Source organism: Hevea brasiliensis, chromosome 7 (genome assembly GCF_030052815.1).
Source record: "Hevea brasiliensis isolate MT/VB/25A 57/8 chromosome 7, ASM3005281v1, whole genome shotgun sequence".
NCBI classification, from domain to species: domain Eukaryota; kingdom Viridiplantae; phylum Streptophyta; class Magnoliopsida; order Malpighiales; family Euphorbiaceae; genus Hevea; species Hevea brasiliensis.
Genome location: NC_079499.1, coordinates 5547745 through 5558835, shown reverse-complemented (window position 1 = coordinate 5558835; position 11091 = coordinate 5547745). Strand labels below are relative to the sequence as shown.

Genomic DNA, 11091 nt, shown 5'->3' with positions numbered 1-11091 from the left:
CAAATAATATCATACTGTGTTTAGATCCTAAGATTTAAATTTAAAAATTTGAAATTTAAAAATTTTTAAATTTTTTTTATTTAATTAATAAAAAAAATTTCATGAAAGTGATATATTTAATTGTGACGTGATGAATTTTGAGCAATAAGATAAAAGTAGTTATTTTAAATGTTTAATTTTTTAAATTTATCATAAATATAATTTAAGTTCACTTTTATTTAGAATATCAAAACAGTCAAAATTTAAATTCATACGATTAAATGTCTCAATTCAAATAAAATATCAATAAATTTCTTTTGCTTACAGTTTGATTATTATTATTATTATTATTTTACTGTTACAGTTTGATTATTATTGTACAGCATATTATAAATGGAAAATAATTTATAATATTTTAAAATACATGGATTAGACCGCGTAATTACTCTAACAGTCTAACCGAATTCTAAAAAGCGGAAATTTCAAAAAAAAAAATAAATAAAAAAAGACCGCGAAGAAAAAATAGTACAGAATGGGACACGTGGCAAAATACAATTGGAATGGTGCTTCTAGAAGGTCATAGAAGAAGCGGGGGGAAGCCAGGCTTTTGGCAGCGGACTCGCGGTGCCGAAGTCGTTGTAGAGAGCCTTTTGGGGGCCCTTTTCCCAATTATAAAAGGAGAAGGTTGCCTATGTGATGGCCTGCGTTTGCGCGAACAATTCTTAAGTTTCCCGAAGCCGAAGGCCATATTTTATTCTCTGAGGTGCGTTTCTGCTTCTTGTTAATCTTTGTTTCCACTGGAAATGATTTGCATTCTGGGATTTTTTGTTTTCGATTTGTGCAATTTGGAGGGTATAGATTCTCTAGTGTTTAGATTTTGGGGTTGGAAGCGTGTCTTTTGTTCATGTGGATGGAAATTGGTTTAGATCTACCTGATTTTGAGTGGTTGTTTATGATTATATTGCTTTGATGAGACTACGTAATTTCATTGTAAATTTTAATTTTAAATTTATTTTTGTGAGAAATTTCTTTTCAAGCTCCTGAATTTTGGGGTTTGTATTCAGGAAGAAAAATGTTGATTTTACTTTTAATTTTCTTTCCCTCTGAAATAGCTGCCTCATTATGCTAAATGAAGTTGCTAGCTTTTGCTTTTTGTGATTTTGTGATCTGATAGTGATGTCTTGATCTTTTTTAATTTAGATTTGGAGAGACCATCGTTATCGGTTGATAAATCTTTTACGTTGCTAAGGACTTGTAGTTGGAAGTTTATTTATTGGGAGATGGCGGAGGTATGCAATGCTGTTATATCATAAAATTTTTAGTCTCTGCATGATGTACTAGTAATTGACTCCCAGTGGCATTTTCAGTAATGTGTTGATTACTGCTTGTAAATTTAAACTGGTGGCAGGAGGGTCACAGGGTTACCTTGAATGTGTATGATCTCAGCCAAGGATTGGCACGCCAGCTTTCAACGACATTTTTGGGTAAAGCTATTGAGGGAATTTGGTAAGTTTTCAGTACAGGGAGGAAAACGAAGGCCTAGTGTCTGGATATGGTATATTTGCATCTAGAAATCTGGAAAGTCAAACCTATGCCAGTTGCCATCATTATCTGTATCCATAGAATATTGTTATTTGAGTTTAAAAGTTGTTGCAGTGAATAGGAATAAAAAGGAGCACTCAACTAAACCTTGATGGCCACAATCACAAGTTTTAGATCCAGAAACTTAAATTTGAGAAAGAAGTATATTATTCATTATCACTATAAAATTCCAAATTACATATTTATAGGATTGCAAAGAAATTTCGAGGGTAAGCTAAACACTTAATACAAACACTCCTTGTTAACACTTGAATATGTGCATAACTTACTAAATCGCGCTACACACATGCACACCCCATTAGAAATTAAAGGCTCCTAGATCAAAAGTTTATTTTAGGCAGAGATTGGCAGTATGTTCACACTATGCAAATTTACTGTGTGAACAAGTATGCGTATGAGTTGGTTAGCCTGAAACAAAAAAACGAGAAAACGCGTCACTGCTATGGAATGTCAGTGAGGCTAACCTGTACTCTTATTAGCTGGACATGCTTTTATCTAAATAGACTAGAAGAAAGGCTAATCTTTCAAATGGGGGCTAAAGCCGTGATGTAAACTACAGGCACAATTCTAGGAAGAGCTACATCTCTTAATGCCATGCATAAGCATGGGGTTGATGAAGTGCATGAAGGCATGGTGGAAAGTACACTTTTTGGTTGGCTAACTTGTCTGCTTACTCATTTCTCTTTAGCTTTGCCTAATATCAGCCTCCCAATTTTTGTACAGCAGCTGATGAATTCTATTTACCGAACCATGTGATATGAACTATTGAGTATCACGAGTTATTAAGATTGAACCATGTGAGGAATAGGCCATTTAGGTAGAATTCACCCATGTTGATTACAGTCACGTTGGTCACAACTAGCACCCTAGCACCCTACTCATTTCCTCACACAATAAGTTTAGGCCACTATTTCGTGAGCCACCTTTTTATAAGCCACCATTTGTCAAGTCTTGCAAGATGAAGTTAGCTCTGATATCAATTGGTATAAATTGTTGAGCACCATGAGGCGCTAAGGTTGAACCATGCGAGGAATAGACTATTTAGGTTAACTTCTCACCAAGGTTATTCCTTAGCAATGTAGTATTGTAGTTAGCAACATAGTATTGTAGTTGGCTTTCTTCAACACAGTAACAACACTTGAGCTATCAATCTCCAAAATAACTCCTACATTCTTTATGCCATGCAAGATAAGCCTTGGAAGACCCTCCACAACTCAACTTGGACTCAATTACAGTTCTGGATAGATAGAAGCTCGCATATGGTCTCCAATAAGGCCACTAGGTGTAGGTATTCCCAAACAAGCCTGAAAGCATTTATGTTTACTTTACAGTAACCATGTTGAGGGATGTTCCAACCAATTAGCTTCTCTACTTAGAATACATTCCTCTCAAGGTCCTCCCACCGCCTAGCGGGGCCACAGGAGTAACCTCCTTTGTGCTTCCCAAAATTATTCTTATTGGGTCTCTATGTTGTTTATGGGCATGTTCTACTTTTTATTTTTCTTGTCCTATCCAACTAGGAAGCATTGTGTGGCATTTAATTGAGATGTGGAGTGTGTATGATCTTAATTTTAGTTCTGTTGTCCTGTGTCCTTTTGCTTTATGAAGATATATTCCTGGGTCAAAGTAATTTGTCAATAAGATCAACATCATAGTGTGTCGAAACAGGCTAAAATCCAACTTTTATTTACTGAAGTTACTAAGATTATTACTTTCAAAGGTTGTTAACATGTTTCCTTCATGTTGTGCCATTAAAACCTACAAGGTTCATAGCAGTTAATTATTCTGTTCCTTTTTCTTATTTGCAGTCTGAGTTATTTGTTCTTGTATGGTAGGCACACAGGAGTAGTGGTATATGGTAATGAATACTATTTTGGGGGAGGCATACAGCATGACCCTGCTGGAAGAACTCCATATGGAACACCAATTAAAGTGGTAGATTTGGGCATCACACATGTACCGAAAGATGTTTTTGAGGTGTATTTGCAGGAAATTAACCCCCGCTATACTGCTGAAACATACAGTTTGCTTACTAACAATTGTAACAACTTCAGCAATGAGGTTGCACAATTTTTGGTGGGTGCAACCATTCCAGAATATATTCTTCAGCTCCCTAATGAAGTTATGAGCAGTCCAATGGGTGCTCTTATAAGTGAGTTGCCACCAACCTTTACTTTTTGCCTACTTCGCTTTATTTATCTGTAGTATGGAAATATGGATTACTTTCTAATGCTTTTTACTGTATTCTAGTTTTTTCCTGATTTTAAATGAATAATCTTGATTCTGAATTTTTTCTTGATGGCTAAGCAAATACTACAGCAAATGATTTTTGGATGAGAGAATTTATCTTTTCGCTGTTGTTTAAAATAAGCAAATTGGTCTACTGATTTCTGAATTCTGTAATACTTTCTGGAACTTAAAATTTTATCAACTTGTATGGACATTGTCATTATGAATTCTGATAGATTGTCCAATGGTTTGGTAAATTCCAGTGATTAACAGTCATACTTTTCATCGTTTGTTTTAGTGGTTGATTATCTAGCTTGGTATTTTGAATTGCAGTGCCAATGATACAAAATCTAGAGACAACATTGAGAGCTGGAGCTGTCCCACAAGCTCCACAATTCAGGCCTCAGTCATCAATAGCTGTTCATAAATCCTCAGTTAATGGTCCTAGTGCATCCACACACACAGTTGTTAGTGTGAGCAATGAGGAGGTGAAATCTGAAGACACTAAGTCTGAGGAGAAAACAGTATCAGAGAAGGCAGTACCTCCTGCTGTCAAACCTTCAAGAGTAGAGAAGCAGTCGATCAATGGGGTTGCAGGCGACACTTTTGGGGATGCTCGGAGCAAGGTGCAGGAGGAGATCAGTCGTGAATTTGCTGCAATCATGGCTACTGGTACATTGCGTGCAAGTGAAGCTGCGGCCCTTGCGACTAGGAGAGTGATGCAAAGATATGGGAATCTGAATGTTGCAGTGAATCAGAGTTAGAAATGGTGACTGGAATTGATTTTAGATATTGTTGTCATTTGTCGAATGAGAAGTTAGAGACTCCATATGATGAAATTTCATGGTCAGATTTATTTTGGCTTAATGCATATGAATACTTGTGGGAAATGTGCAATTGAGCCATTCACGTTACATTTTGTTTAATTGAATACAAAACTTTTATTTTATGTTCAATTGAACCTTTAATAAACTAGTGTTTGCACAATGTGGATCACATAATTTGCAGCATTTAATTGTTATTATTATTATTATTATTATTATTATTATAAATGAATAAAATATAATCATATCTAAAATCTTTTTTTTTTCTTGCGTGGTGTAATTTAATCTTTTTAATTTTTAATACTTTAATTTTTTTTTAAATTGTATGTGATTTTGTTAAATTGATTAGGGTGATCAACACTAAAATTAAAAAAATATTTTAATTAACAATTTTAAAAAATATATTTAAAATAAAAAAGTTATTTGAATTAAATAATATTTTATTCAAAAGATCAATATATTTAATATAAAAATGTTAATTTTAGTATTAATTTAATTAAATTTATAAATGAGAACATTTTTATTTAAAAATTATTATATTTTAGGTTATAATTTATGGATAGTCATTTGTTAATTATACGATAAAAGAATATAAATAAAAATAGTTATGAAGATAGTACATAATAACAGAGTTAATTATTAAAATAATGTAAAAAAAAATTATCGTGCTAAATGAAAATTTTTAATCAAAATAATGCAGTAGAAAATGAAAATCTAATTAACTTTTTTTAGCAACTTGTACGGAGTGGTGGAAAAGAAAATTTTACCAAGAAAATTCAATTAAAATGGCTTTTTCTAGTAAATTATCAAACCATGAGTGAAGCACCAAAATATTTAAAAATTATAAAAATTATTTAAAAAATATAATACTAATTCTTTTCTATTAATTAATTTTTATATTATTTTATTACTCAAAGGGCGGAATTGAACGTAAAATTAAGAAAAAGAGAATGTATAAAATGGATGGTAGGCCCGCCTAATCCACTTCAAAACTAATGCTTTTTGAGTCGCTGTTCAATTTCTAGAAGCTTGTCTAGTAACATGATAGGGATAAATTTTAAGGACTGTCGTTGAACTTTAGGGTTGTAATAAAATTATTCATAAAATTAAAAATATAATATAAAATTTTTTAAATTTTAAAATCTTATATAATAAAATATTTTTAATCCTCAACAGTTAATTTATGTAATACAAAATAGTGATAACGTGAATAATTTTATCTGTTTTATATAACAGTAATAAAAATGATTATGATTTTCTTCACAGATTACTTATAAAAAGAATGTCAACCATATAAGATAATTAAATATCAAATATATAGCAATTGATTAGAGGAACTTTACTTTGAAGAAATAACAGTAATTATTTATATTATTAGTATTCATAATTATTCACATCAACATGTTACTTATAAATCAGCTATTGGAAGTCAAAAGAATTTTATTGTATAAAATTTTAAAATTTTAAATATTTTATGTTATATTTTTAAATTTAGGACGACTCTCTTACAACCCTTGAAGTTTAAATACGATCATTGAAATTTATCCAATATAACAGAACCAGCAATATTATGCTAGGAAATGCCTTGCAGGGGTGGTGGCTCATCTTGATGAGTTGACCTAATATTTTCATTTTCTGATTCAGCAATGGCTTCTTTTGATTGGCTATTAGCACGGGAAGGAATGTTGATGCCAGAAAACCCAATCATCACACAGCTACAGCTCCAAGGTAGTCCATGAGGCGAGTGGCATTGCCTATTACTGAATCCACGATAGCTGCCAATGGGACCTGAACCGTAAGATTGGCCGTTGCAACTGTAGTGGTTGTCAAGATAAGAGCCTTTGCCCATAAATAGTCACTCAACACATTATCTAACAAACTGTTTAAGATGGAAAAAGGAAATGAAATAAGAAACAAAGTTGGATGCTAATTGCTGAAGCAGCAGCTGTTCTTCAAGTTTTACTATCATTCGTACACATACCATATTCAGGGACATCGCTAATCATAAAGATAAACAAAATTGTCACCCTTAACCAGGCCTTGAATCAGATCTTGCCTCTTCTTGACTTGTTAATCACTATAAAGGGTGGAAATAGAAAGTGATGTGTGCAATGAATTTTTCCTAGATATTATTTCATGGACTATTTATGTATTTGGATTCATATGTATCATCGAATAATCTCAAGACACAAATGACAGCACAAAGTTGAAAGAATGTAGCTAAACCTTCAAATGTCAAGAAGGAACCAGTGACGTACAAACCTTTACCAATAATTAGACCAAACTGCTTCCATATCACAAGGCTCTAACATGGTGAAATTCAGTACAAGGGCAATGGGTAGGAAAACGAAGAGATTGAAAAGAACAAGAAATCTAACCACTTTTTCTATCATCATCATCATCAGGCAATTTCATGTGAATAAGTGTAAAGTACACTGCATACAGCCCAGCTGAGACGAGAGCAAGAAAGTCTCCAGGAAGAGCGTTTGAAGCAACTGGACTTAAACCAGTTTTTGAGTCTCCCAAGCTGACAATTATAGTTCCAGCCATGCAGAGGAGAACACTTACAAGCTTCACCCAAGTGAACTTTTCACCCAAAAAAGTGGCTGGATGCAGTGCTTAAAATGGCGTTTGACACCAAAACAAGGGGGAAAACTTAATTACAGCAATACGATGAATGATTGACATAGTGTGTAAACAAACAAAACCGAGTCAAACTTTGAATTGCTCAGGCTTGGTTCATCAAAATTTTTTTTGAGCTTAAGCTTAACTCGTTTAGAAAACAAATCAAATATTAATAAGCTCAAACTCGGCTGATTTGGAAATGAACTGAATAAAGCTAAGCTTTTATCTAGCCAAGTTTCGAACAGTTTGTAAGTAGCTCAACTCATTTGCAACCTTAGTGAGTTTTAGATTTAGAATTATGAAGTTTAAAATTATAGTTTTAATTATATTTAAGATAATAAGTTTAAAACTAAATAATTTAGTTAAATGAGCTAACTTGTGAGTCTTAACAAGCCGAATATCAGTAAGTTCAAATTTGACTTATTTATTAAACAACTCTAAACTTGGCTTATTAATGATGAACAGAACTAATCTAAGTTTTTATCGAGTTGAATCTTGAATAGCTCATGAACAGCCCAGTTCATTTACAGCCCTAGATGTATGACACAAAATTGAAAGATGCTTACCGTCACAGTAGAATAGTTCAATGACAGATTGAAAGTCAGCTGTGCAAAAAACCAAAACTGGGAGATTAGCAAGCTGACCTTTGTCACTCTAGTGCATGTCCATCGTCCTTTAGCATCAACTCCTTTGTTAGCTTCTTCTAAAGGTAAGACTCTTTCAATTGAATATGATGTAAATTCCACTGGCGAACCAACACCATCTCCATGAGGACTACTTCCTCCCTCTTCCAAGGGAACGGATGGCTTCAAACCATCAACTCTTGCACCTCAATCTCTCCTAGTAGAATGACCTGCTCTGAGTCTCCCAATTCTTGCAATGGACTACACTTTTTATTCCTCCAGAAAAACAAACTTCCACAAGAATCCTCCAAACAGCGTACAATTTCAACTAAGGGAATATAAATCACAAACAATGAGTTGCAAATATATGTAATGAGAAATGGTGAAACCCCACAATCTACAACAGATTGAACCACAAAACTAGCAGCTATCCAGATAGTTGCAACTGCAACTTTGTATATCAAACCTAAAACCCATCTCCAAACTTTAGTTTGCATATCTCAGAACCCAAAATTGAATGAAACATGCCTCAATTCTCCAGAAAACCTCAGATATTCATGCCACTCCAAAATGTAGCATACAACACCTCTATCAGAAAACTGTCATAAAGGAAATCTCAGCATAACCCATCTCAGAGTTTTTATTCAAGCCTTACCTAAAATGACAAAATAAAAACCAAACAAGCAGGAACTAAAAAACCCCGGGTTTAAGGGAACTAAAAAACCCCGGATTTCTTAAACCCACTAACATAATTTAAAAGAGAATCCAATACAATGGTGAAAAAATTGCACCCATTAAACCCCCATTGAGTTTGAAATTCATATAAATAAATGAAAATGTATAATATTAGCAGAACATCACGTTTGAGTTTGAAGTTAATTTTGCATCTATATATTAAAGGAAAAAAATTGTAAAGTAATGATCTTTTCATCTCTCACCTGTTAGAAAATCAACTTTAAAATTAAGTGGTCGTCGTTTGTGAGGAGCGAGAAGGAAAAAAAGAGTAACCAGAGCTCCCTGCGACGATAAAATCGTCTGATCACAATATTTTTGGAACTTCGTCATTGCCTTTCTAGTCTACACTTCACATGGGAATGGCAATGGGCGGGTCGGGGCAGGAGTTCAGGGTTGGGGCGGGCATTCCCTGTAGGAATGCGGGGCGCGACAGTTTCCGCCGGCAATTTTTTTTATTTTAATTTATTAATATATATATATAGAGCGAATTACTGGGGAAGACGTCATCCCTCATCTAGCACAACCTAATACGAGGGCGAGAAAAAGTTGATTGAATTCAGAACATGACGGGATCAGGTCATCTCCAACTCCACAGGGGCAGTTGCTGTTGATCATGGCCCGGCTTTTTGATATTAAATTTTTGAGCCTAAAATTATTTTTTTAAATAAAAATATCATTTTAAATATTATTAAAAAAATAATTAAAAAAAAAATTATTTTATTATTCGTGTGAATTTATGATTAAAATTAATTAAATTTAATTTTTAATTATTTTTTAACTCTCTAACTAATATATTTAAAAAAATAATTTTTTTAATAGTAATTTTAGCAATAATGAAAAACAGACTTGAAAAAATTACGGGACTAAAACCATTGAATTATTCTATTGGTTTGTTTAACTATGGAAAATAATTTTTTTTTTGTTTTTTAAAAAATTACTTTTTATATTTTATAAAAATAAAGAAAAACATAAAAATTATATTCATTAGCAAATAATAAAAAATAATTGTAACACCCCAAGATTTTAAATTTTATTATTTATGAGTATTTTTGGTATTTTAATTTTATTTAAATTTTAGGAATTTTTTTGAGATTTTTCGGATTTTAAAAATCGGGTTCGATTTTCCGAAAATATAAACTTTGAGGATTTTTAAAAATTAATTTAAAGACCACGTGGCAAAACTAAAAATATATTTGGAGTCTACGTATTTTTCTGAGTTTTATGAAATTTTTTCGGAATTTTTGGACCTCGTTTTCGATCCCGAGGCAGAGTAAAAATTCAAAATTTTGTATTCTGAATCGAACCGGCCGAATCGAACCGGACCGGATCGGACCGGTCGAATCGGACCGGCCCTTTTTCCTTCTTCCTTTTCTTCTCCCGCGCGCGATGGCTCTCTCCCTTCTCTCCCTCGTTTCTCTCGCCCCTAGCCGCCAGCACCACCAATGACCAGCGCGCGCCAGCCAATGGCCGCCCGAACGGCCGGAAAACGCGCCTGAAACGCCCCCTGCGCTCGCGCGCCGCTTCGACTTCCCCGGCCAAATTCGGCCGATCCGGCCACCAATTGGACCGGGTCTTGTGTCCAAAATCATCTACTCGGCGAGAGCTTTCCATAGACACCAAGAACACCGAAATCCATCGAGCGGATTGTTCGATTTTTGTTCGGGAAGATTTTAGCCCATTTCGACTTTTGGGCTAGATTTCTCGAAAACCGTGAATCCCACAAGGAAACCGAGGCCACCAGCACGCTCCATTCGTCGAGAGCTTCAGTTAGTTCAGTGGCAGGCAGTTAGTTCAGTGGCCAACAGGGCAGAGGACAAGGGTTTCATACGTCCGAGCACTTCACCCTGGGGTGCTCCTGTTCTATTTGTGAGAAAGAAGGATGGGTCATTGAGGTTGTGTATCGACTACAGACAGCTGAACAAGGTGACTGTGAAGAACAAGTATCCACTTCCTCGGATCGATGATTTGTTTGATCAGCTCCAAGGAGCTAGATTCTTTTCCAAGATAGACCTGCGGTCAGGCTACCATCAATTGAGAATCAGGAATGAGGACGTGTCCAAAACGGCTTTCAGGACAAGATATGGTCATTATGAGTTCCTAGTGATGTCTTTTGGACTCACTAATGCACCAGCAGCCTTCATGGACTTGATGAACAGGGTGTTCAAGCCATTTTTGGACCGTTTTGTCATCGTATTCATAGATGACATTCTGGTATACTCTCGGACCGAGGAAGAACACGTGTGGCACTTGAGGATGGTGTTGCAAACGTTGAGGGAGCACCAGCTATATGCCAAATTTTCAAAATGTGAATTTTGGCTAGAAAGCATCTCATTCTTGGGACACGTGGTTTCTAGTGACGGCATTCAAGTGGATCCCAAGAAAATTGAAGTCAGAATCGATTGGCTTAGGCCTACAACATGATCGAGGTGCGAAGTTTTCTGGTTTAGCTGGTTACTATAGGCGTTTTGTACAAG

At 34.6% G+C, this 11091-nt stretch overlaps 1 protein-coding gene and 1 pseudogene across 1 annotated transcript; one reads left to right on the top strand and one right to left on the bottom strand.

Moving 5' to 3' along the window:
* Window positions 1–576: 576 nt before the first annotated feature.
* Window positions 577–4797, top strand: LOC110633295 (uncharacterized). Its single transcript, XM_021781837.2, has 5 exons — window positions 577–742; window positions 1180–1268; window positions 1388–1485; window positions 3417–3733; window positions 4144–4797. Exons 2-5 carry the CDS (start codon window positions 1260–1262, stop codon window positions 4572–4574), a joined length of 855 nt encoding a protein of 284 aa, XP_021637529.2. The 5' UTR covers window positions 577–742; window positions 1180–1259; the 3' UTR covers window positions 4575–4797.
* Window positions 4798–6454: 1657 nt separating this feature from the next.
* Window positions 6455–9068, bottom strand: LOC110633299 (uncharacterized; annotated as a pseudogene).
* Between the last annotated feature and the right edge of the window lie 2023 nt (window positions 9069–11091).